General features: G+C 38.7%; 8 protein-coding genes across 9 annotated transcripts; 2 read left to right on the top strand and 6 right to left on the bottom strand.

The window, feature by feature from the left end:
* Positions 1-157: 157 nt before the first annotated feature.
* LOC17891710 (probable lipid phosphate phosphatase 4) lies at positions 158-2,118 on the bottom strand. The gene is made up of 7 exons (XM_006298895.2): positions 2,048-2,118; positions 1,484-1,721; positions 1,283-1,370; positions 1,061-1,170; positions 847-940; positions 516-764; positions 158-416 (listed from the first exon to the last, which is right to left on the bottom strand). The coding sequence occupies exons 2-7, from the start codon at positions 1,697-1,699 to the stop codon at positions 244-246; spliced, it is 930 nt and encodes a 309-aa protein (XP_006298957.1). The 5' UTR covers positions 1,700-1,721; positions 2,048-2,118; the 3' UTR covers positions 158-243.
* Positions 2,119-3,618: 1,500 nt separating this feature from the next.
* On the bottom strand, positions 3,619-7,521 carry LOC111831438. Its single transcript, XM_023785557.1, has 2 exons — positions 7,441-7,521; positions 3,619-7,170 (listed from the first exon to the last, which is right to left on the bottom strand). The coding sequence occupies exons 1-2, from the start codon at positions 7,519-7,521 to the stop codon at positions 3,619-3,621; spliced, it is 3,633 nt and encodes a 1,210-aa protein (XP_023641325.1).
* Positions 7,522-7,544: 23 nt separating this feature from the next.
* Positions 7,545-9,004, bottom strand: LOC111831437. The gene is given in 5 exon segments (XM_023785556.1): positions 7,545-7,826; positions 7,858-8,031; positions 8,034-8,132; positions 8,682-8,827; positions 8,956-9,004. Coding segments are annotated over 5 exon segments (750 nt in total).
* A 3,898-nt stretch (positions 9,005-12,902) lies between these two features.
* Positions 12,903-14,657, bottom strand: LOC17892155. The gene is made up of 2 exons (XM_006298364.2): positions 14,360-14,657; positions 12,903-13,681 (listed from the first exon to the last, which is right to left on the bottom strand). Exons 1-2 carry the CDS (start codon positions 14,522-14,524, stop codon positions 13,112-13,114), a joined length of 735 nt encoding a protein of 244 aa, XP_006298426.1. The 5' UTR covers positions 14,525-14,657; the 3' UTR covers positions 12,903-13,111.
* A 542-nt stretch (positions 14,658-15,199) lies between these two features.
* LOC17892366 (uncharacterized PKHD-type hydroxylase At1g22950) lies at positions 15,200-17,911 on the top strand. The gene is made up of 9 exons (XM_006297799.2): positions 15,200-15,767; positions 16,075-16,122; positions 16,212-16,388; positions 16,472-16,622; positions 16,723-16,809; positions 16,932-17,056; positions 17,149-17,267; positions 17,377-17,488; positions 17,572-17,911. Exons 1-9 carry the CDS (start codon positions 15,444-15,446, stop codon positions 17,605-17,607), a joined length of 1,179 nt encoding a protein of 392 aa, XP_006297861.1. The 5' UTR covers positions 15,200-15,443; the 3' UTR covers positions 17,608-17,911.
* Positions 17,912-19,784: 1,873 nt separating this feature from the next.
* On the top strand, positions 19,785-21,686 carry LOC17891842 (WAT1-related protein At3g18200). The gene is made up of 6 exons (XM_006299227.2): positions 19,785-19,972; positions 20,255-20,317; positions 20,407-20,523; positions 20,610-21,003; positions 21,089-21,240; positions 21,315-21,686. Exons 1-6 carry the CDS (start codon positions 19,785-19,787, stop codon positions 21,478-21,480), a joined length of 1,080 nt encoding a protein of 359 aa, XP_006299289.1. The 3' UTR covers positions 21,481-21,686.
* A 269-nt stretch (positions 21,687-21,955) lies between these two features.
* LOC17890760 (T-complex protein 1 subunit delta) lies at positions 21,956-23,915 on the bottom strand. Its single transcript, XM_006299352.2, has one exon. It carries the CDS (start codon positions 23,781-23,783, stop codon positions 22,173-22,175), a length of 1,611 nt encoding a protein of 536 aa, XP_006299414.1. The 5' UTR covers positions 23,784-23,915; the 3' UTR covers positions 21,956-22,172.
* A 318-nt stretch (positions 23,916-24,233) lies between these two features.
* On the bottom strand, positions 24,234-26,393 carry LOC111831573. Of its 2 annotated transcripts, XM_023786251.1 has the most exons (4): positions 26,288-26,393; positions 25,983-26,190; positions 25,619-25,900; positions 24,234-25,500 (listed from the first exon to the last, which is right to left on the bottom strand). In XM_023786251.1, the coding sequence occupies exons 2-4, from the start codon at positions 26,107-26,109 to the stop codon at positions 24,335-24,337; spliced, it is 1,575 nt and encodes a 524-aa protein (XP_023642019.1). In that variant the 5' UTR covers positions 26,110-26,190; positions 26,288-26,393; the 3' UTR covers positions 24,234-24,334. The 2 variants fall into 2 exon arrangements, with proteins under 2 accessions (XP_023642019.1, XP_023642018.1); XM_023786250.1 differs by having other exon boundaries at positions 25,983-26,379.
* Between the last annotated feature and the right edge of the window lie 61 nt (positions 26,394-26,454).

Here is a 26,454-nt window from a genome sequence, read left to right as displayed (position 1 = left end):
TTTGGTTTTAGAGTTAAGATATTGGCAACGCAACCTAGAAACATATAAATATAGTATCTACTATACGTTTATTGAAATGTATACATGTTAAGCGAAGGAACATTGAAACAAGCACAATGAACATTATGAATAATATCATCAGTTTTTTTTCTTCTTCTTCTTGGTTTAACAATACAATGTATCAGTTATAGTGAAACACAATCATACAATTACACGTATTTTAACTGCATTGAGGAGGGAATTTCAAAATTCAGAATCAGTGCTTTCACGGTGGCGATCGTGAGGCGAGGATGTTGAGACGCCATGCTCGACGTCATTGTCCAACATCCCTCGAGAACCAGTTCGAGTCATCGTCGTGGTGTCTCGACCAGTACTCTTCTCCGCCAGCATTCTAAAATACGCATGTGGTGCCCATCCTGTTATATAATATATGACATCAGTAACCGTTACTATCAACAACAAAGCAATAATAACATGAATACATGATTGCAACACTGTTTTGTTTGGTTTCATACCGTTATTGTCGTGGGGGTAAGGAAAAAAGTGGAGGTAAGAGAAAGACGCGACGAAGATTCCAATGATAGCTCCGACGAAGACGTCGGTCCAATGGTGCCAATAGTCGTCGATGCGTGATATTCCGATGAGAATTGCTACTAGTATCGGTAAGAACACGAGGCATAGCTTAGCCACATGTCCTCTTCTGTCAAATACTTTGATTTTACCCGATAAGTACCACGCTAAGAATGTTAAACCAGCGAACGACCCTGCATATATACCACGTAATCAACCGGTTTAATTAAACCGAATTCAATTCATATGCCACTAACTTTTATTAGAAGAACTTACACGAAGTGTGACCACTAGGGAAACTCTTGTAACCTTCTTTGATGATCTTTTTAACTCCATGACACACAACATCCTTAGTATCCGGGTGAAATTTCTGCATTTCTTTCAGATTTTCACAAACTAAGAAACAATTCCCTCGTGATAAAATGATTAAACCGGGAAAATCAATGTTGATTATAAGGTCAGTGAGATGGATCCATAGAAATGTACATACCGGTTTACCATTAGGGAAACACCGGTAAAAGAAGTTTGGTCTTGGCCTACCGACCGCATCTTTGATGGAATCAGTGGTGACTCCAGTCACAAGACATGCGAATCCGATACCTATACGCAATTTCACAAATATTCTTATCACGCTGGTTCAAAATTCTAAGTAAATGACTGAAGTAGTACATTTGAGGATGGACAGGAGTAGAGAAATTATATAACAACTCACCGAGAATGGCGTGATGAAGATCATACACATCTCTTCGAAAGTAATAGTACACTGTGAAGATGCATATAGGAACAAATATACAAATAATCTACACACACATACACCATACATATAAATCATCAATCAGTGACCATTCCAATGCTTCCTTGTGATGGAAGGCACAATGAAGGTATACGTTTGTTGGGAAACAAGTTAACTTACCGGGACAGCCCACATAGGGATGGTGTCTTTAGAAAATGGGAAAGTGAGATCAGCTAACATGTCTGGTCCGATGTAGCGATGGAAAGGTTCGATAACATTGAGTACAATGTCAATGAGACCAAGGACTACGAGAATAAGCCAGTCACAAAGATGTTCTCGAGCCACCTTCCATCCATGGCTCTTCACCGAGTGAGATCCTAGCATTATCTTAGCCATCTCTCAGGCTAAGTAAATTAACCTGAAAATAAAAGCTTCATTGTTACATCTACGTTGTACATATTCTATGTTTTTAAGAGTCAAAAACTTTAATATTGTTATGCAAACGTTCTATCTAGATAAAATCTATACTAAGGGGTCATTTATATTGTCTCATGTTCGTAATCATAAATCACAGTAACGATTTGTTTCCAAAAAATCAATACATCACTTTTCGTTTTCTAGGGATTAATCGAAGATAAAACAATTATAGAAAAGGCCAAAAAACAATAGTATTGATCATACAAACATGTATGCATTAACAATAAGACGACATGGAGAGATTGTGGGATAAAAAAACAAAGATACCTGCTGGGTGAAACGGCGAGATCAATAAGATCACAGATCGAGGATTAAACAAACCCTAATTAATATATTATACCACTGTTACAATTTGAAATTATTATATATTCAATTCCTTAATCTCCTTTTGAAACGGTGAATGGATGGGATGAATTTGGGGATGAGATGAGAGATGATTTGTTTAACGCAATTTTTCTTATTTTTTTTTTCTTTTTGGTTTCTTTCGTTTCGAAAACAGTTATGATACTTTGGACGTTTTTGGTTTTCTTACTGATATTGGATATTAATTTTTTGGTTAATCGGTTAAAATTTCGATTTAGAAGTAGAACCATATAATCTGTTTTTTTTTTTTTTTGACATCATAATTAATTGATAACGAAACCCTAACCATTGAAAAAATATTTAGACCGGTTTTTTTCCTTTTGGGACAAACTAGTCATTCATTCATCATTCATCATTCATCACTAAGGATGATATAATACAACATGCCCATAAGGAGCCGAACAATCGAAAACATCAACCAACATATATATATATTGGTCGAGCAAATTGTACGTAAAGCTAAAAGAGAACAACAATGTTGAATATTCAACCAAAGTAGTATCCAAACAAGTGCAACCGATGAAGAAAAACTTATTCGAAGCATTCAGTCACCCAAACCCTGTGTTGCATGTATATCAAGCAAGTGCCTGCGACCAATTAATTGATTATCTAAATAATTAATAGGTCCAATAAATATCTATTGTAAGCAAGGTTCTAAGCCCATGCTTCTTCTAATGCTAATTGCTAAAGAGGTATTGTAAATAATGAACCACAATAAGATGCTTCCCTCCACAAACATATATTTGTTAGAAAATTCCGCATGGCTCATATATATACAGTATATGAAAAAAATGAGTTATAATGTGATGGGACTATATAAAGAAATGACTAACTCGTGCTCACTATAGAGAGTACGTAGGTAATGGAGTACAAAATTAGTCGTAGAAACGCACCCACCATCCATATTGCTTCTTAGATGGTTGTAATGCAAAGACTATGGAGTCGTGGTGGTATTATTGTTTTCATGAATACATATACACATGCATATATATAGTACTCTTTAGTTATTAAAAATGCTATCCTAAAAAAAACAAAAGCATCAAAGAAGACAAAAACATATTCAGAGAAACGACGACTCTCGAGTCATAATGATAAGAATTTTTAAATGTACACAAAAATCTAAATTTCAATTTCGATGGTCTACATACAGTTTTCTTACACTATACAATAAGAGACATAAATGGTTTTGTAATGAACAATATGGGGCACACCAAAGTTTCAGCTTTAAATCAAGAGTGGTACTGATCTCTCTCTGTCTCAATTTCAATATCTCTCTAGCTTATTATCTACCACATGTGCCACTCTGCAATGAAAATTCCATTTCAATTATTAAATTAATGATTATCTCATCAGTATAGTACTCTTCCCCACTTATTTAATTCTATTGTCTAACACTCTTTAAAGTCATCCCTCTTCCATGCATAACAAGTTGTTTTTTTTTTTTTTTTTTTTGTCAAAAACCCGAGTGACATTAATTAAAGGTTGGTTACAGAGGAGAGAGACAATAAAGCCGATTTAGCTACCCCATCAGCTTTCATGTTCTGTTCTCTCTTAACAAAAGTAAAATTACATTCGATAAAATTTAAAGATAGAAGAAGGATATCATGGTGAATCCCGTAGAGCTCCTTTGAGAAGGGCTCTGCATTTAATGCTTTGATTAGCAGTTGCGAATCTGAAGCAAAGATAACTTTTTGGAAGCCTAGGTTGAGAGCTTGTTTGAGAGCAAGAAGAAGAGCTATCGACTCCGCCATTAAAGGGGAGCAAACATTGGTCGCTGTAGAGCTTCCGTGACTTTCCAACCCAGTGACCGTGTCCATCCAGATCCAACCAAATCCAGCCTCTTTTGAGTCCTCTCTCCAAGCAGCATCTGAGAAGATCCGAATAGAGTCAGCATCTACAAATTGAAGGGTTCGATCTAGATGGGGTTTTGGGTTTGAAGATGTATCAGATTGAGCCATATTCCATTCTTTTGCAAGGATAATTGCTTGGGTTAGTGTGTCGGCACTATTTGGTTGTTTATGCTCAAAAATCTTCTTGTTGCGACTGATCCAGATCATCCACATGATCCAAGGAGAAAGGTTTCCATGGCCGATACCCAAAGGCGGAAGGCATAAAAGCCTATTGGTTAATTCGATCCCGGCTTTGAGACTGGTAACAAGGGTCGGGTGAATAGGGGATTTGAGAGGTGCTAACTCCCATATTTTCCTAGCAAAGGTGCAGTGGAAAAATAGGTGCAGGTTTGATTCATCCTCGCCGCAGTGAGGGCAAACAGCTTCTCTGTTTATTCCACGATCTTTGAGATTCTTCCCTGAGGGAATGGCATTTCTCATGGCTTTCCATAAAAGAAATTTAACCTTCGGAGAGCAGCGGATGTTCCAAATTTCTTTTAACCAGTTAAAGTCTTCTGACCGTGGAATTGGTTGGAGATTTGTGGAGTCTTCCTTTGATGCCTCGTGATATCCAGATTTTGCGCTATATTCTCCAGTCTTTGTTGGGAGCCAGATGTATTTATCCTCTGCTCCTAGTTTACTGGGTCTAAGGGAGAGAATATCTTGTTCATATTGGGGTAAGATCAGTGATATCTTAGCTTTATCCCACTCCTTAGAAATGGGGCATATCAGCTCAGAAACTTTCAGGTTTTGGCTTTTCTCAGGAACCGGTCCCATTGGAACAACAGGGGATGTGAGGGAAATCCACGGATCATACCAAACCGAGGTAGTAATTCCAGATCCAATTGCTCGTCCCAATTGAGATGATATCAGATCACGCCCTATACAAATTCCTCTCCAGCCATGAGAAGCAGAAGCAGGGACTGAGCAGGATAGGAAGGGATTGGAAGGGCAGTATTTTCCTAGCAGGATTCTTGCTAGCAGACAAGAGGGTTTTGTAAGTAGTCTCCAGCTAATTTTTGCCAATAGTGCATCATTAAAGGCAGTGATATCCCTAAAGCCCAATCCTCCATCTCGCTTTGATTTTGTCATTTTTGACCAAGCAATCCATGACATTTTCTTATTTTCTGCAGAGGAATCCCACCAGAAACGGGTGAGGGCTGATTGGATTCTGTTGCAGAGTGAGCCGGGAAGCTTAAAACATGACATTGTGTACGTTGGCATTGCCGCCAAGACAGACTTTAGCATGATAGCCTTCCCAGCAATGGATAGGAACCGTGAAGACCAGCTTAGAGCTCTCTGACGAATATTGTCTATGATCTGGTTGAAAAGGTCCCTCTTCTTGCGGCCAAACATCTCAGGCAAGCCCAGGTATTTACCGAGACCTCCCACTCTTTGAATTCCTAAAATACGTTGAGCCTGTAATTTGATATGTTCTCCAGTTTTTGAAGAAAAGGTTATTGCCGATTTTTCTTTATTTATCTTTTGCCCAGAGGCAGTTTCATACACCTTGAGGATATGTAGCAGTGTTTTACAGCTTTGAGCATCTGACCTACAGAAGAACATCGTGTCGTCTGCAAATAACAAGTGGTTGATTCTGGGGCTGTTCATTGCTACTCTAAGGCCTGGTAAGGTTCCATCCATTTGAGCTTTTGTGCATAGACCAGAGAGCACTTCACTACAAAGTATGAAGATATACGGGGAGAGAGGGTCTCCTTGTCGGATTCCACGTTGAGGTACGACTGATCCTTGTGCTGCTCCATTGAGTAGAAATGAGTAGGATACAGTGGAGATGCATTGCATAATCCATTTGATCCATTTAGGGTGGAAGCCCATTCTCTCCATAACCAATCTTATGAAATCCCATTCAATACGATCATATGCTTTGCTCATGTCAGTTTTAACAGCCATGAAGCACATCTTCTTTGCCTTTGAGGTTTTGAGGTAATGGAGGGCTTCGTGTGTGATAAGGACATTATCCGATATTGCTCTCTTGGGGACAAAAGCAGACTGGTTTTCAGAGATGATCGCTTGTAAGACAGGTTGCAGTCTTCTTGATAGGAGTTTAGATATGATTTTGTAAAAGACTGTACACAAGGCGATAGGTCTATACTCTGTCATTTTCTGAGGGCTTCGAGTTTTTGGGATCAACCTGACATGAGTTTTATTGATGCTTGTTTGTAAGCAGGCAGATGAGAAGAAAGATTGTATCTCGATGATGAGATTAGGGCCAACAGTTTCCCAGTTGGTTTGGAAAAAACTGGCCGAGAATCCATCTGGACCGGGGGCTTTGTCTGCATGAATGGAGAAGCAAGCCCTTTTGATTTCTTCAGGGGAAGGTAGGATAGTAAGCTTCTGGTTTATCTCCTCGGTGATGCAGGGATGAATAGCAGTCTGAATAGTTGTATTTCTATCTCCATCTATTGAAGTGAAGAGTTCCGAGAAGTAGTCAGAAATGACTTGGAGAATGCCTTCTTCTGAGTGAATAGGTTGGCCTTCTTTATCTTCAATAACAGAGAATTTGTTTATGACCGCTCTGTTTCTCGTTATAGCATGAAAGTAGCCAGTATTCTTATCTCCCAAAGTTAGCCATAGTTGGCGACTTCTTTGTTTCCAAAATTCTTCTTCTGCTTTGTAGGCATGTAGAAGTCTGATGTTGATAGAAGATATAAGGTCTTGGTTTGTCTCCTGGCTTGACATTGTATCCTCAAGTTCTTCTTTAAGCTTCTCTATCAGTTTCTGGCTGTTTTGATACTTTTGCTTTGTCCATGAGATAATCTCAGATCGACATCTGGAGATCTTTTCCTCCACTCCTTCTTCTGAGTCAAAAGTCCAGGCTGACTTGATGATATTTGTTAGCTCTTCAGAGTCTTTTAGTCTTCTGTCATATCTAAAGATGCCTTTTTTCCTCTTTTTTGTAAGGTCCAAATGTGTGAGAAGAGGTCTATGATCCGAGCCTTCAAATCTCATGTATTCACAACGACTAAAAGGGTAAACTTCAGCCCAACTGCTATTTGACATAGCTCTATCCAGCCTACAGTGGACTACAAGTTCATTTCTCTTTCCCCTCCACGAGAGAAAGTTTCCAGAATGGCGGAGATCAAACAAATTTAACAAACCGTGTGTGAGAGAAAAACGCTCTCAGGCTCGAAGCCCTAGGCAGCTAAAAACAGAATGGAGCTTTTGAAAAACCAGATCTCACCTACTTTCTAATACCAAAAAGAGTAATATCCAACGGTTTATAACAATAAATGGCTCGAACTGCTGGATATTTGATCTTTTCCGGTGCCAAAGCTCCTTCAAAACCAACCACCTCCAACAACTCTTCATGCTACCGGTGTTCAACTACCTTCCTCTCGCAATCTCTGGTATTTTGACTCTCTCATCCCCGTATTCCTGTTGACTAACCCTGTTTGTGCTTGTTAAACCTGTAATCCCTGTTGAAAATCTCATCTCTGTGTGAGTAACCCTACCCTGCAACCCCTGCATCTGTTTACCCTCCCACCCAACCTCTAAACTATGGAAAAGAGAATTCCATCCCACCTCAAAGGCAAAGGAATGGATAGTGGCTTCACTCCCCCTCCTTGCAAAAGAATCAGAGCACCTGACCTTGATACTTCAGCCTTGATTGAAGAAAACTCACTCACCCTTATTGGAAGACTCACTAACCCCTCAGCCCAACGTCTATGGTCTCTCTTCCCTTTCCTCTCAAACCGCTGGAACCTGAGAGGCAAAGCAACTGGCTCAGATCTTGGTAGAGGCTGTTTCCAGTTCAGATTTGAATTCGAAGAAGACTTACAGAAGGTGCTAGACAACAGACCTTACCACTATGACCAATGGATGGTCATTCTTCAGAAATGGGAACCCGTCATATCTGATACCTTTCCATCCATGATACCTTTCTGGCTGGAGGTTCAAGGCCTCCCAAAACACTTCTGGCTTCCTGAAATGCTACAAACTATTGGTGAGGAACTGGGAGAAATTTTAGATATGGAGATTACCAGTTCTTCTGCAAAGCTCAAGGTCCTTATCAACGGTCTCCAACCTTTGATAAAGGAAACAATTGTGGAATTCAAAGATGGAAGTGAAGCAGTGGTGACCTTAGATTATAAGAACCTCAAGAGTCACTGCCTTTACTGTCACAGGCTCTCCCATGAGAGGAAATTCTGCCCAGGCTTTCTAGCAGAGAAGGGCCAAAAAAATAAAGATCAGCCATCTGAAAGTTTTCCTGCGAATCGTGAGGTTAAGAGGAATTATTACACACCAAGTGATAATTTTCTAGCTCCCAGGAATGGTACTACCTCCTCAAAGTTGACGGATGCCTATCATTCTGGTACTGACAATCATAGAAGAACCCACTCTTTCTCTAGAAGCAGAAGATCACCAGGGAGTCCCTCTTTGGATCGTTATCATGCACATTCCAGAAAGCATGAAGATGACTACCGTAATAATTATTCGTACCTCTCTAGAGAAAAATCTGGTACTAGATTTCATACCAACAGAAGATCGCCTTCAAGATCTCTCAACTCCCATCGTGCTGAGCTCTCTAGATATCACCCCAAACAATCCTCTCTCCCACAAAGACCCAACTTTCAATGGAAAGAAAGAGATTCATCAAGACCTAGCTTGGTACTTGATAGCTCAGAAACTTCTAGAACAAGAAGACCTCCCCTGGAGAGAGATATCTTATCAGCGGAAGTTACACCACCACCCCCACCACCCATCCCTTCAAATGAAGAAGTCTTGGGAGAGCTTAGAGATGTAACCATCCAGTATATAAGCTGTGCGGATCCGACTGAAAGTGCAGCAAGAAAACAGAGAGTTATCCAAGGCGAAGCAAGAGGACTCACAGCGGAAACAGCAAATCAAATTATTGAGGCTGCCATCTTCTCCAATAATCTCTCCCAGCAAAATCCACCTTACCTTCCAGATGCAACCCCTGAGGAAACCCAAGCTCTATCGGTTCACCCATCGAGTTCTCAAATCATTGAAGCACCAGTCAAGAAAAGAAGGGGACGTCCACCTTTGCATAAAAACCAGAACAAGAGTCCCTTACAATTAGCTGGAGCAAAGACTAGTAAAAGAAACAAATGCAGAGTTCAAAGCTCACCGAAAAGTAAAGCTTCTCCAGAAAGAGGACATTCCAGTCGAGAAGAAAGCTGTGGATCGGGGCAGAAATCACAAAAGTCAAAGGCTAAGCAACGGCTTCACTTATCTGGTGACAACCATAACCCCTCCTCGAGTAATGCTACTCCAAAGATCTCAATCATACCTGCCATCATAAAGAAAAAGGTGGATTTTCACAATCCACCAAATCCTCGTCCTTAAAGATTCTGAGCTGGAACTGTTGTGGGCTGGGGAACCCCATAACAGGCCAGCGAATCCGTGAGATTCACTCCAAAATCTCACCGGAAATCTTGTTCCTCATGGAGACAAAAAACCCTGATGACAGTGTCCTAAAGTCCCTAACCTGGCTTAACTATCCTGCTCATCATTTAGTCTCCCCACACAGCCCTGGAGGAGGAGGGCTGGCCCTCTTCTGGAAACAAGAAATTGATCTTACTATACTAACAAGCTGTATCAATTTCATCGACACTCGGATTACGGCAGAAGGAAAGAGTTTCTACGCAACGTTCCTTTATGGTGAACCTGAAAGAGCAAAGAGAAAGGTTATTTGGGAAAAATTAACTCTCCTAGGAACCAACAGATCTGATCCTTGGTTCCTCTCAGGTGATTTTAATGATATCCTTGATGCTTCAGAAAAACAAGGAGGTTTGACAAGACATGAAGGCACCTTTGTGGACATCCGATCGTTTATGTTGCATAACAAGTTGTTATGATTCCATTTTTTGACCTCTTCTTCTCTTTCTCCAATAGGGAAACTAAGATTAGTTCCCCCCAAAAAAAATAAAAAATTCCACCCAACTTACTGTTATCTAAGTCCATTATTGCATAAGACATGTCCATGATTTGTTATGAATGGACTTTCACATTTTTAATCCTCAAGAATTAAGAATAACTGATGAAGAAGAAAGAAAAAAAAAGTAAATTACAAGAGAAAAAGGACAAACCCCATGAATAACCCAAAACACTAAGTATTGATTCCCTTCTTCGTGTCACAGTCCCTACTTTGGTGATCTGTCGTTTTCTCTCTTCAATCTTTGATATAACTCTGTTTACATCCGCCAAACCTTTCCTGTTATACATCTAAATATAGTGTTTGTAAATGTCAAACAATAAGTTTTTTTTTTTTTTTTTTTTTTATGACCAAGTTAGTTTTTTATTGTGACTAAGAAAGAGCCACATTGAACTATTTCATATATTAACTCTTCTTGGGTCAATATCAATTAAGTCAAGTCCATTTAGTTCAATGTTGCTTTCAATGTTGATTACTCCCCTTAACTCGAGTTCTAGTTACGGATATAAAATGACGATACGATCTATATATCTGTTACTATTATCATCAAAATTTGGTTTTAATTCTAAAGGATAGTAACTAATGTTTAAAAATTCCAAATTTTTCAAGTATAAATAGAAAAAGGGTTATTCAAGAGTACTTTTGCCTAAAAAGTCCAAACATAAGATATTTATAGAACTATATCACATGCGTTTTCATGCATGTATCGTGTATGTTAATGTAATTGTACTGATCGATTTTCACAAGAAATATGACATACTTTTTTCTTTACCAAAAAGAAGATAATAACTCTTTGTCGAAATATACTTTGATCATCGCATAAAGAAAAAATGTTCAAGAGAGTGAGAGACGATCACTGTTTTGGTCAACAACACTAGAGACGTGCGGGTGCGGTCATTTATTTGTTCTGATACTACCAAGTCACGATATCATTTTTTACAAAAGTTACTATTTTTGGTTTTGTCGGTTGGAACACACGAAAGGCTCATATTTTGTCCTATTGTTTTATGTGAGTTGTTAAAGAAAAATGGTGTTGGGGTACCCTAACCCTACCCACCTCCCACATTGAGGACGTACGGTTGGTTGGTGGTTTTAGGATTTTTGCCAGCCATTTACCAATCAAAACTTTCACGTCAAATAAAATCTCTTCCACATCTCATATCGTCACATGATCATTACCACATTGATTGGCTCATCTTTTTTGGCATCCTCTATACGAATGAGTTCAGTGATGCCATCTTCAGAATACCCATTTTTCTGATATTTTCTTTAAGTTTGTAAGCCAACAGAAAAAAAAAAAAACATAAACTTTTAACCAGTTATATTATTATGTATGCATTCAATCATTCAACAATAGCAAGTATTTTTATACTCAAATCTCCTATATTCAATAGAAAGTAACTTTACATATATTCAGCAATGAAGAATTTATGTTGGGTGTTGAGTTGTGGGGTTTTATTTTTGTGTGTGAATGGGTATGTACGTAGAGATGTAGAAAGAGTCAACGTTTTGGTACATTCTGTGGAGAGGAGCTCTCTCAACTTACTCCTCTATATACACACACATTACTCTCCATTATCCCTGTATCACTTCATACACTCCCTATAATCTATATATATATATCACTAAATATATACATGCTATACATACATGTCATGATGTTGCATATCACACATGTATAGGTTGGAGAGTGATGTTGGTTGTTGACAGAAGATAGAGAGCACTAAGGATGACATGCAAGTACATACATATATATCACCATTCATCACACCTCATGTGTTGCAAGAGTGAGAGAGAGAGATGGAGAGGGAAGGAGATAAGCTAGAGAAAGAGCCGCCTGCATCTCTAATCTTTTGTGCTCTCTATACTTCTGTCACCACCTTGTTTTCTTCTTCCTCTCTTCCCTATTTACAGTGTGGTGACATCTATGCATAATACCTAGATATATATATGGTTACATGCATATCACATATCCTTAAGGTGGTTTATGTTTAGTGAACATTTTAATTTCCTGCAACTACTTCTGCAGCACTGGTAAAGATGATATTTTTTGGGTAATTTGATCTGTCGTGTTGTGTTATATATTGACCAATGTCTCAATATATATAGCATTTGCAATACATTATAATGCATGTTTGTTTTGAAATTTTAATAATTTCATCAATTACTGTTTCCAACAGTACAGCACTACTACATTGCATTGTGAAATTTCTTACAACGAAATTTTCTTATACTTAGTTCCTTTAATTTGTTTGGCAGGGGTTTCAAGAAGCTTCAGTGACATGAAGAAAAAAAAACAATCACTATGGTGCTGCAGTCAAACATGATTTTCTTAACCAGGTCTTCTAATTGAGAAATTGGATGGATGAAAATAGAGTGCAAGTTCTAAAATTGGACACAACACAGAAGTCGAAGATGAATAAAATATCATGGATTTTTTCTTCTTCAAGGCAAGGCAAGTGGTTACAACTTACAACTTACATGTCTCTTTATCTGTCTCTAGATATAATATTATAACTATATTAAGTACCAAACCAAATTTATCATATCTTCCAAAATTTTGTAACATAAAGGCTAAAGCAAAAGGATATGAATTATTTGTAATATTTAGAATTAGAGCTGAGTATAGTAGTAGGTTTCATTAATAGACTTATCGAGTGTTATGTGCACTGAGAGCCTATGTTTCTCTATTTATGGTAAGGGTTTGATCATTAGTTCATTACTTAAAATTTTAGTTAGTTTATATGGATTTTATTCACATCCTGGAAACAAAACAAGAACAAAATTGGTAAAAACTAAAAAGGCCTGCTAAAAAGACTTTAGAGAATAAATCTCTGGATTCGACCAATATGACAAAACAATTTATTGAGTTGGTATAGTATTATTCATAGTAAATGCAACGTGGTTGGATCAAAATAGTATACAATTTCTAAATTTGACCATAAACAGTTACTTTCAGTCATTAAGAAGAATACATAACGGGAACAAAGCCTAAGAGATTACATAGACTACAGTACAGACTTCGATTATTTGTTTGTGTTTGCATTTTCAGACGCAAATATACAATCGCAGCCAAAGTTTGTTCCATCACATTACAAGAAAACTATGTAACTCTTGACAATCTCAATTAACACCCCCACACAACAAAATTAAGAGAAGAGTCTATAGAGCATGAACCGCTGATTCGATTTCATCGTCCTTTGAATCAGCGGTTTCTCTGAACGACTGGCTATGGAGATGCCTGGTGAAACTAGTTGTCGTGTCCAAGAAATATAGAATCGAGGACATTATACAGCAGCACACAAACATAGGGATGGGGCCAAAGGTCCATAAGAAGAGCGGGAAGGAGAAGTAGAAAGACCGCAATCCAAGAGACCAGAAGTAGCTAGCTCGGTTCAGGTTTCTAGACACGTACTCGCAGTGTTCTCTTTTCCCTCTCGAGACGGGCACTGTAACTAGGAAACTTACGTGAGCATAGTACCTGATTGACTGGACGTTGCAGAGAAAAGCCGTGAGGAAGCAGATCAGGATTGCAAAGTTCTTGACTGATGCTAAGCGAGGGCTTTTGCTCCCATATATAAGACTTGTCGGGTTGTTTTTTGAAGCTGAAGAGTTGCTTACAAAGACGCCTATGATGGAACACAGAGTGATTGCTGCTGTGGCTAAAAGGGTTGATGCCATTATGTTGTTTCGGATTGTTTGAACAGCCAAGGTACCGTTTTTCAGAGGCTCCTGAAAAATAACAATATAGAAACTTATATCATCTACTGCAAAGAAACAATAGTAATAGGCAAGACCACCGATATTCGATTCTTAATGGACAGACACTTGATATGACTGTGTTCTTATGTTTCTCATATCTATGACTCTGTTCCTATCTAATGAAAGCCATTAACTAGCTCCAAGATTCTAGCTGACATATATGTAGGGATGAACTACCGAGAAGAAAACATATCCTCCATGGACAAGAAAAAAAGGCAGTAAGTTCTTGAAAAATTGTTGAGATTCACATCTAACATCACTTGACTCTCCTAACCTCAGCATCCTTAATCATAATAAACCCTGGCTCAATTTTGCTCTACGATGTTTGGAAGATCCAAATATATGGTTTACTAGTTTTTGATTGACCTTGAAAACCTCAGAATCATGAAAAATGATAAATTCAGGACATAAAGCATTCCCCTTTTTCCCTAATTTCACAAGAGAGAAGTAAGAATCTCAATACCCAAATCGTAAAATCACCGAACAAAGTAGCTGCATTGCCATAAACCTAGCCTTTCAAATCAAAATTCCAAACAGTTCCGACAGCAATAACACTAATTTAGACCCCAAAATCTCCAGAATCAGAAATACCAAAAAAGACCTAGAGAGCGTCACGAAATCAGTAGAAAGGAGAAGAGAGAAACGTACAGTCATCATAGAGAAAACCCATTGTCGTCGAGTTTCAGCGTTAAGCGAAATAACAGTGAGCTTGGGACGGTGATAAATAGCGTAGACAAGCCAGATATGGTAAGCTACCATCACGAGGAGACCCGTCGGCACAAGCACCAAATCCAAAGATGCCTCCTTCCACATTTCTACTTCGCCACAGAGCTACTCGCAATTCTTACGGTTGTTTGCGTGATCAGAATAAAGAAGAAAAGATAAAGATGTATGGCGCACAAACGATTTTGGCAACCCGAGGCCAAAGAGACGAACAAGGAAGTGACAGCGAAGCGCACCAAGCTTTGACCTTTTGAGAGCGAAAGGTTAAGGTTTTATTCACACGTGTTTTAAAGTTAACAAACACTGGAGGAGACTATCAAACTGTCACACGTGTAATCATTATCAGACAAACTCCAGAGGAGACTATTGAACTAGATCCAAAGAGATGGTTCATGTCCAGTCACTCTACACACTCCAATTTTTTTTATGCAAAAACTTGTCTAATCATGATCAAAACTCGGTAATGAAATCAAACCATTGATAGCTCTCCTTCCGCTTATGTTGAGAGATATATACGGATATACCTGAGGAGGAATTTGACAAACATCACAACTCTTTCTAGGCCCTTGTGATGTTTTTGTGACAATGACATGACATGACATGTTTTGCTCTTTCAATTGTCTCCATCTCTCTCGAATGTGATATCTTCCAGACTTGTATAGCCGGTTAATGGGCCTTGAAGATGGGCTGGATAACTAATAACTAATTTTATCTCTTATAAAGTGTGTGATTGGAGAGGTTTCGTGCGTAATTTTAACACACAAATAAAAAAAGTAAAAAAAAAAAAAATCTTCGAGGGAACATTTCAGAAACCCTAACTTCAACGGGAACCCAAAAATCAGAATCTCCAGATCGAGAGAGAGAGAGAGAGCAAAAGCAATATAAACCACAAAGCCGATTTCAATTTCTCTATTTAAGAATTTGGGCTCTGCATTTGGAATGTAGTGTGAAGAAGAAACCCTAGTTCTTCTCACCGTTTTGAAAATTCTCTGAGGCGTGAATAGTAATAATGTCAAGTGAGCAACGAGAAGGTTCGCAGGAGACGACGACGACGGTGGAAGGTAACGGAACAATTGGAGGCAATAATTCTCATCCTGTGACGATGAGAGCTGCTACATCTTCGGTGGTCTCTTGCCAGAGACTGAGGCTAAACCCTAACAACGAGCATAGACCGGATAGTTACGAAGATCTGCAGCTTGATTTCCCCAACTCGATTTACTCTAGTCTGGAGAAGTACTTGCCTCCGAATATGCTTGTCTCCAATCGGGATGACAAAGTTAAATTCATGACTGACATTATGCTTAGGCATCTTCCTCATGGAGAGCGTTCCAGAGTAAGTACTATCTTTGGACCTTTTCTCTCTGTTTTTTATTTTTGTATTCTGATTTTTTGTGTGTTGATGAGATGGGAATTGCTTTGGGAACTTCTTAGTTCGACCCACTTGCTTAGTTTTTGTGGATTTACATCTCGTTGACTAAAAATTTGAGCTTTTGCTGCTATGTATAGGCCTCACTATAGTTAAGTGGTTATTAGAAAGTTCGATCTAGTTTGATGATGACCAAAGACATTACATTTACTGTTTAATTTCTTAATTGAATTGAGCCTCAGAATTTTATTTTCTTTTTCTGATGATGCTACAGGCTCAAAGGCACAAGGACTATAGGCAGAAGATAATATCGAATTATCAGGTATGAATCTTTTTTTTGTAGCTTCGTTTTGTAAAATATCGCTCTGCTCCAGTCATTAGTTAGTGGTTTGATGTTTTTTCCTACTGCAGCCACTTCACAGGGAGTTGTATACTCTTGTTCCCACGGTCTGCTTTGTTCCCACTTTCCTAAAGGCCATTAATGAAAACACAGAGGACAGCTTCAGAAACATAATATCTGAACCATCTCCTGGTGTGTTCGTCTTTGATATGCTCCAGCCTAGCTTTTGCGAGATGATGCTATCCGAGGTAATGCGGATCTATTTTTCTTTTTTGTCTATCCTTTTTATTACCTTCATATTTGGTTCATTTGCTACTGTTTGACCATGCAGATAGACAATTTTGAAAGGTGGGTAGGTGAGACTAAATTCCGAATAATGAGACCAAACACCATGAATAAATATGGTGCTGTGCTTGACGACTTTGGTCTGGATACCATGCTTGACAAACTCATGGAGGGCTTTATTCGTCCCATTTCCAAAGGCAAATATAAATTAAATCCAGTACATAGACTATTATTCGAAATTCCATTTATATGTGACAGTGTTATCTAGAAAGCTACTTAACCTCTTCTGTTTTGTAGTATTCTTCAATGATGTTGGTGGAGCAACTCTGGATTCTCACCATGGTTTTGTTGTTGAATATGGTAAAGATAGGGATGTTGATTTAGGTGAGACCCTTTGACATATCCTGCATAATGTTCACTTGACCTGACTAGTTGTCCTAAATGCAGATATACTCCAGTTCCCACGTAGTTCTGATTGAAAATAATGAGATCTTATATATTTGCAGGCTTTCATGTGGATGATTCAGAAGTAACGCTGAATGTTTGTTTGGGTAAACAATTTGTGGGAGGGGAGCTATTTTTCCGAGGCACGCGGTGTGAAAAACATGTGAACACAGCAACAAAGCCAGATGTATGCTATTCTTGTTCTGTTACTTTCTTGTCTTCTCACATTCCATATATGGCTGATGGCCAATTTCAACTTCTGCTTGTTCTCGAAAGCAGGAAATATATGATTATGATCATGTACCGGGACAAGCTGTACTCCACCGTGGGCGCCACCGCCATGGTGCCAGAGCCACAACAGCAGGGCATCGGGTCAATATGCTTCTGTGGTGCCGAAGGTAAATAAAAACTGAAATTTGCCTCTGGACTGCCTTACATTTTCCTTGCATTGAATTTTATTGTTATTTAGTTTCTTATTATCCTTTCCTTCAATGTCGTTCCATGCAGCTCTGTATTTAGAGAGCTCAAAACTCATCAGAAGGAATTCTCCAGCTGGTGTGGAGAGTGCTTTTGTGAAAAGAGAGAGGAGAAAGTGCGGTCCATTGATGCTCTAAGAAAGGTAAGCCTTTGAATGATCAAGCCTATAGCCGTCTGTTTACACTGCAATGGTCGATGATTATATGTTCTTTATTGCTATTGCAGAAATTGTTTAAAGCAGCACGTCAAACCCAAGCTTGATGAACACTAATAATATAAGTAATAACCTATATTGGATGACTTTAGAATTTGAGATCAAGCCCTGAAGAACTGCTCTTGTTTTAAGCTGACTTAAAACTGAGCCAATGTAGAAATCATTTGAGGTATATGGGGTCTCTGTTTATCGTTTCTCTGACTCTTTGATAATTATGTACATGAAATCTAGTCTCAAACTTCACCTGTACCACAAGGAGTTATATTGTTATCCAATTTTTGTTGTTTTTTTCAGTGTAAGGAAAATTTGGTGTTATCAAATTGGATATGGTAATACTGCTCTCTTAAACCACCATATTCGTTGTGCTCTTCACCTATGGCTAGAGCCACAAAAAAAAATTGGTTTTGCTCTAACAGAACGTTTAAGGATTTATTATCTTGGTAGTCTCTTTTGAATAGTGAAGAGGATTATAGGGCCATTTGCACGTTGTTCTTAATAATGGAAGAGAGAAGAAAAGATTTGAAGGGTGTTTTGTTTCTGTCTTGTGATTTCATGGCAAGACAAATCGAAATTGGTTGTGAAACGGTACTACCAACCCAATTTAAGTTGACTTTTAAGGCTGTTCATTGAATCCTTCTGGATCTGTTATTTATGGTCTCTTTTATACTCTTTTGACATTCATTTTCTCACCCAAAATTTGATATTTTTTTCCCGGGTTTATTGCTATCTTTCTTTGACTATTTATGTTGTTTTTCGATGTTTATATGATCATACCAAATGAAAACACAATCCATTCATCTTCATTATATAACCTGTAAGGATTATTTGGGTGGGCGTCTGATTGAAATCTTTTAAAAGATTTGATGTCTATGTGTGTGCCAAAGTCGTTGAAACCACAACTAATCTACCATCATTACGCAGATTGTCTTAATGTTTAAGTCTGAGTTCAATAAGGGATTGTTCAGGATCTGTCTCAAAGAAGAATTTCAAAAGATTTGGTGTCTAGGTGTTTTCTTTTTTGTGCCAGTTAGTTATTGATATTGCTGTTGTTAGTTTTGTGTTTCAGTTTTGATCCTTTACTATTTTCTTTTGGATTCTGAATTTGGAATATTTTGATTTATATTAACAAAAACTGAGAATTTGTTCTTATCATGGGATGAATAAATTGAGAATCTTGCATGTGTCCCTTCTTTAATTAAGGCCACTAGAAGAAAAAAAGAGAGTACAGAGTACAAATTATTTAAATTTGCTAAAAATATTATTTAAAAAAACACTAGTTTTTCTTATCACATTACAAATCAGGTCAAGATATATATATTATTTAACATATTATTTTTGGCAAGATGTTATGGTTTTAAAAAAAAAATCAAGTTAATTGATGGTACATTTGGTTGCAGCCGTTTTATGGAATCTAATTACATGAAGAAGAACAAGTTAACTGAATAAACGGTGGTTAGTGCTCCTTGCATGCATATTTTATTAGCAAACTTTATTTAATCATGCTTTTCCACATTCAAGACAAGATGCCTAATTGTGAGGTACATCACATGCTCTTCGATTCCATTAGAACTCATAATTACAAAAGATGATAAACCTTAAGCTGCATCATCAAATTAAAAGATAATTCAAAACGATTAAAGGTTTTGTTCTCCAAAATGTATCACAAATAACCATAACCATAATATACTATCATTATTATTTCTTAAACAAAAATAAAATAAAATACTAGAATTGTAAACTTCAAATCAAATTAAACTTATATTTTAGATATCAACAACGTTAGAAGCAATGGTGGTTTGTATTACACTGTTAACCATCTTTTCACAACCCAAAATTCAAAATTTTCTTGTATGAATTGTAGATGACAAGAACGACTCAAGAATTTTAACATTAAACATGAGTGGGAACTAACTAACCATCACAATGCATGCATATCTAGAGGTCACATAAACATTAAACCTCCGAATCGTATTATTACAGACAAATGATCAGAGCATTATTCATAATCATTCATTATATAAACAACTATAGTGGTCCACTTGAAGAAATGACGTATCATCTCTTTTCTCCCCTAATCATCCATTTTTATTTATTGTGACTTATTAATTTATATTTTTTTTTGTATTTTAAATCTCGAATTCTCCACCACACTTTAGTATAAAAAGCAATCTTGATGTGCTTATCAAACTTCAAAAAGAGAAGAGCCCAAGAAGAAGAAGGGGAAATGGGGAAAGTAGTGTCAGAGAAGATGAAGCTTGTGGTGGCATTGATCACTCTTCAGTTCTGTTTTGCTGGCTTCCACATTGTTTCAAGGGTTGCTCTTAACATTGGTGTCAGCAAAGTTGTGTACCCTGTTTATAGGAATATCCTTGCCCTTGTCCTCATAGGTCCATTCGCTTACTTCTTCGAAAAGTAAGTCTGCTACATCTCTCACAGTTTTTGGGGTTTATGCAAACTCATATCTTAGATTTTTCTGACAAAAGAAAGAAAACTTATGACAACGAAAAGGGTTTGTTTTTTTTCATATAGGTTTCTTGTGTAACTTACTAAATTTAGAAAGTTTTTCCTTTTGATCTCATCTGAATTTAACCTTCAAGAAGTTTTGTCCCTTTGGTTTTTTTGGGATAAGATCTCAAGTTTGGATCTTTTATATTTGGTTGTTAGTATTCTTAACAATGCTTTGTATATCAACAGAAAGGAAAGGCCTCCACTCACATTCTCTTTACTGGCTCAGTTCTTCTTCTTGGCACTCATAGGGTAAAAGCTTAACCAGAGAGACAAAATAATATCAACTTGTTCCTCAGTTCTTGAAATTCTGAAACTTTCTTTGTCTGTTTCAACATCAGTATCACAGCGAACCAGGGATTCTACCTATTGGGACTTAACTATGCTACTCCAACATTTGCTTCCGCAATGCAGAACTCTGTTCCTGCCATCACTTTCATTATGGCTTGTGCCCTAAGGTACCTAACAACCACTTCTTTCATGGAAATAGTATTGATCATTTTCTTGTGTTGCATCTAACATTGATCTTCCACTGTGATTCAAGGTTAGAGAAAATAGACCTGGTCAGGAAACATGGTGTGGCCAAAGTATTGGGAACCCTTGTGAGCATCGGTGGCGCCACCGTGATCACATTGTACAGAGGATTTCCGATCTTTGACAAGAGCCTTAACATGCAAGAGGAAGAGGTGATCGGATCTGACAAACCACAGAACTGGAAACTCGGATGGTTGTACTTAATGGGACATTGTCTATCATGGGCTGGTTGGATGGTTCTTCAAGCTCCTGTTCTAAAGCAATACCCGGCAAAGCTCACTTTAACATCCTTCACATGTTTCTTCGGCCTGATTCAGTTTCTGGTCATTGCTCTGTTTGTGGAAACTGATGTTAATAACTGGATCATTGCCTCTTGGGAAGAGCTCTTCACCATCCTATACGCTGTAAGCTCCCTACCTCTCTCTTCCTTTTCCTTTATATGAATCAATTAAATTCGCTAAATGAAATTGTCTTTGGCCGTGCTTACAGGGAATAATAGCATCCGGGTTGGTGGTTTATCTTCAGACATGGTGTATCTACAAAAGCGGTCCAGTCTTTGTCGCTGTCTTCCAGCCACTACAAACACTTCTTGTTGCTGCAATGGCACTTCTTATTCTTGGTGATCAGTTATACTCCGGAAGGTAAGCATTGAAAACGTGATTATCATGCTTTCTTTCTTTGAATTGCTCGAGTTAATTCACTCTTTCATTTGCAGGATTGTTGGTGCAGTGTTCATAATGTTGGGGCTCTACTTAGTTCTTTGGGGCAAAAACGAAGAAAGAAAACAGGTACTAGAGGAGAGTCAACAAGATCCAGAGTCACTAACCAAACATCTACTAGAGGCACAACACAAGAAGACTAATTCTGAATCAGCAGTGTAAAAGTTTACACTTTTCCAAACACGACGGTTTACTTCTCTGTAAATACACACACAAGTACTTGGCCAACACACAGGCTCCTCAAGTGGGTCTCTCATACAATGGATATTCTAGTCGTTTACTTTTGAGTTGTAATCAAAATTGGGTTGCAATTAATTTCTCAATAAATGGAAAGATGATAACATTAATTCAAAGTTGACACTTGACCATTTAGAAACAAAGTGTAAATGTAAGTTGCAATCTGGTCTGGTTGGAGACAGACCAATGTGCTGGAGAAACTCATGTGTCCTGCAACTGTGTACTGTCTTGAGCTTTCATACAACGAATCCGTAACATTTGTGACCCAGTCTATGGTCACCCAGATAAGCTGATATTTTTTTGTAACCCATGATCAAATATTTGAGTCCCAGCAATGCAGTAATCGAAGTTCTGATTCTACTTCTACCGTTTGACTATTATGACAAAACTAATCAGTATATGAAACAAAAAAAGAGAAATCTTGATATAAAGTCACTAGAAAGAAATACAAACCCACTAAACCACAAATAAAACCACTTGGCTGCAATAGCACATGGTGAAAAAAAAAGGGAGTCTAAGTTCAACCATTGTGCAAACACAAACATCATGATAAAGAAACAAAGCTTAGATAAAGCAGGATAAATGTTCTCGGACCTGTTTTGAAAGAAACTACCACACTACCTCACAGTAACGATGTCATCAATCTTCAAAATCATCCTTACACATTCAGTTGCTAGAGTGATTGCACTGGTACTCACAAGCAGGGGCTGAACAACATTTTCCTCCAAGATATTGGTGATTTGTCCTTTCCTCACATTGATACCCGAGTTGATTTCTCCTTGAGCATGCTTGTTTCTGAGTTCAGTCACAATGGCGATAGGGTTTAACCCTGCATTCTCGGCAAGTGTGTAAGGAATGACCTCAAGAGCTTCAGCAAAAGACTTCACACAGTAACCTTCCATTCCATGGAGAACCTTAGCCCAAGCACCAAGCTGCCTTGAGAGCTCAATCTCTGGTGCCCCACCTCCTGCAATCAAGAACCTCTTGCTCACCAAACACCTAACCACACATAACGCATCATGTAAACTCCTTTCAGCTTCATCTAGAACAAGCTGGTTGGAGCCACGGACAAGAACAGATGTAGTTCTTCCCATGTCTTTGATTCCAGTGATCTTCAAAATCTTTCCATCTCCAAGGGAGGCTTCTTCAACAAGATCAGCATGACCAAGCTTCTCAGCTCTGAAATGTTCAATATTGGCGATTGGCAAGCAGTTCAATGTCTTGGTGACGAATTCAATCTCATCTCTCTCTACATCCTTGATAACCATGATTTTAGCTTTGGCCAAATAGTGAAGTGATAGATCAGTCACCGCATCCCTCAAAATACTCTTCTGGATGAGCAACACATTGCAACCAGTGGCTTTGATCTTCTTAATCATCCCCAAGATGTAATTCCTCTCTTCTTTCAAGATTCTATCCATCTGAGTATAGTCAGAGACAACAATACTCTGCTCAATGTCAGTCTTCGGAGGTGAGATCTGGAACTGAATCACAGCGATCTTAGCATTCTCCACACGAGTTGGTCCACCAGCAGCACGGCTAACCTTCTTGTCAAAAACCAAACCTTTCACCGTATGTGTATCATCCACAGTCCCACCAAGCTTCTTAACAATCTTAATATCACGCAAATCCACAATATCTGGCTTTTCCGGATCTATAACAGAAAGAACCGCATCTACAGCTAAAGGAGCAAGTAATGTAGAGTACTGACTAACAACCTTACTGTTAAGCGACGTGCTCGCAGATTTAACAAGTGAATCTCGATCAGTGAGCTCCACCGGAACAGCCATGGCCGTCAAAATATCAATTGCCTTACCACAAGCCTTGTGAAGCGAATCTGAAATAACAGTAGGGTGGATCCCGTTCGTAAGAAGCGATTGACACTCCTTGAGTAGTGCACCGGCGATTACAACAACAGTGGTGGTACCATCTCCGGCAGCTGAATCTTGTGATTTAGAAAGCTCGACCAACATCTTCGCTGCTGGCTGCAAAACCTCCATCTTGTTGAGGATCGTAGCTCCATCGTTAGTGATGATAACCTCTCCGTTCGCCGTGGAAATCATCTTGTCCATACCCTTAGGGCCCAAACTCGTACGGACGGCGTCTGAGACGGCGCGAGCAGAGTTGATGTTGGCGAATCTGATATCTTCTCTACGCTTGTTGTCTACGAACGACTCTGCTTTAGATCCACGGGGTTTCGATGCCATCGGTGCCGCTACCGCCGCCATTTTTTGCTATAACCGAGGAAGATCGAGATTTTGGATTGCTTACTACGGGAAATGATATCGATGAGGAAAAAAGAAGGAAATTTGCAGAAAACCCTAGATGGAGCACGACGAGACTGTTCTGGAAATGAAAAGAGAGAATAGAAAATTTCAAAAACTCACTTAGGGTTTACGCTGTTCTTTTGTTTTACGGATGGGCCTAACTGAGTGAAACACATTTAGGCCGTAAAGGCCCGATTCGAAAAGGAAATAAAACCATGCATGTTGGTTTGTGTTGCCTATTACATTTTGTCTAAACCGGAAAATGATTATGTTCTAGTTTCCAGATTAACTAAAACAAACTGAAGTAAAAAAAAAAAAAAAAAAAAGGAGATACAGTTTATTAATTTGAAATTTAATTTAAAATACATTTGAGTAAATTTTATTCAAAAGTAAAAATATACCAAAAAAAGAGGTAAAATCAAAATTAACATGCGTTAAACCTCAACCATCACCTATTTGTGTACAGAAATTACTACACGACTACAGGAATTACTAATTTGTAGCCATAATATTTAATTGTGCAATAGTTCAAGAGCTTCGACGAGAACCGGCTTGAACCGGTTGATATCAACACTGACGTTCTGCTGTAACAAATAAACCGATTTGAACGTTTCCCACCCGCGCTTTGCAACCGCCAATGGATCTTTCACAATCTCGTGATCGCGTCCGTACTTCTTCATCAGTGTGCTCTCCTCCGGCGCGATCTTGTACTCCAGATACTTCAGATTCATAGCCTTAGAAGGATCCTCGAAATCCGTCTTCGCGAGCCACTCGAATCCACCGATCGGAAGAATCTGAATCACGGTCGCGTTATCCGGTAAAAAGACCATGTTCGTTAAACCCGCGCCGTGAACAGCGAGCATGACGTCGAACGAATTCACCGTTTGTGCGAAACTGGCGACTCCGTTGTTCGCTTCCGCCACCTTAACTTTGAATCCGATCTGACTCGCCGCTCTCGCGATTTCTCCCGCGTTCACAAGCGCTCGCGATGTGCTTCTCGACAAAATCAGAATCCGTGGCCTCCGCCGAGTTTTCACGGCGGCGTTTCTCAATGAGTATGCATCTCTTAGAAAACTCCGGAAATCGGACATGGAATACTCCGAATTCGAAGGATCGATGGTTAGCTCTTTGTAATAATCACGGTAGCGATTGAGACCGATGATGACGCTGCTGAAACAGAGCGTCTCGTCTTCTTCGTCGATGTTGATAACTTCGTAATTCGACAAGTTCCTCACCAACTCCTTAAATTTGTTGATCCACCAGGGATTCTTGTTCGTCACGAGGAACTGAACCTCGCGGTTGAATCTACGCGCTGTCGTGTACAGAGGAATTACAATATCGGTGAAATCATGGAAATGGTTCAGTGAGAAGCCTCCGAGAGAGAAAAGAATCCCCGGAACGCTGTGGTTCCTCACGCAACGCGGGAAACTAGCGTTCGCGTTTTGTGTTAATATCACGGTCCATTCTCTAACGCGTTTCATGGCCGCAACTTCGTCTTTTCTTGCATAAGGTTTTATACGCCACGTCGAGTTCCCGGGAAACGCAAACGTGATCGCCGCAAGGACAGTTCCAGATTTACCGTGAATTTGTACGTTGCCGCTTAGGTCGCAAAACTCTTTGCTTCCTAGGTTGTTACTGTTACAGACATGTTTTATTGTTTTCCCCATTTTATTTCGATCTGAAATATTCACCCAGCCAAGACAAAACAAAATAACACTTTCAGAATCTTAAGTATACAGAAATTGACTAAGAACCATTAGGACAACTGCTAAATAACAATCATAGAATATGTGTACCTGAAGTAACTTGTTCTTTGAAGATTGTAGCTTTCGTAGTAGAGTCAAAGGAGTCAAGATGGTTCTTGGGTATGCTTGTGTCGTTGCAGACACTAAGCTTGTGATCTTCACAACTGATTAGGCTCTGCCTCTGACTAATTAATGCATTTGATTTAACACTATCTTGATTTGTTGGAATAATGGGTTTCTCAGAGTCTCCAGATGTGGCATCGTTGCTGCTCCTTAACGCTTGTGGTTTAGGCAGCATCCTGAGACTAGCGTCCACTGATAAGCGTAACTCCACTTGAAGAACGAAAGATGAACGTTATAAAAAGATTGTGTTTTGAGTTTTCTGGCTATTTGGGAAACGTAGTAAGGGACTTACCGACTGGTAAAGGGCTGAGAGAAGGTTTAAAGACAGTGCAAAGAGTGAAGACAAAGAGAAGAGAGGCGATGAAAGCTCCATAGCCAAGTATCTTCTGTTCGTTTTTGCTAAAGCTACGAGCAATCATTGTTGTATCGTAAAGAAGATCCTTCTTTGTCGTCTCTTAAATTACAGAAATAATCTCTTTCTTTCTTATGCCGCAAGAAACCTTAAAAACAGAGTTTACTCACAAATGTAACAGAACGTTGATCGTTTTTTGTTTCATTCTATATAAATCCTTGGATGTTAAGACAGCATCATCTCACCTTGATCAACATTCCTACCAGGGTTCGATCCTACATTAGTAGAGTTTATTGAAGAAGGCGAAGAAGAGAAGAAGTCTTAGATTTCTGTACATAGCTTCATTTAGCTGCATCCCAAAATTTAAGAAATATATTAAACAATACAATTAAATTGAGACCAAAAATTAGAG

This window comes from Capsella rubella, unplaced genomic scaffold (assembly GCF_000375325.1).
Source record: "Capsella rubella cultivar Monte Gargano unplaced genomic scaffold, Caprub1_0 scaffold_3, whole genome shotgun sequence".
Taxonomy (NCBI): Eukaryota; Viridiplantae; Streptophyta; class Magnoliopsida; order Brassicales; family Brassicaceae; genus Capsella; species Capsella rubella.
The sequence above is the reverse complement of the archived record's forward strand: the minus strand, read 5'-3'. Positions and strand labels throughout refer to the sequence as shown.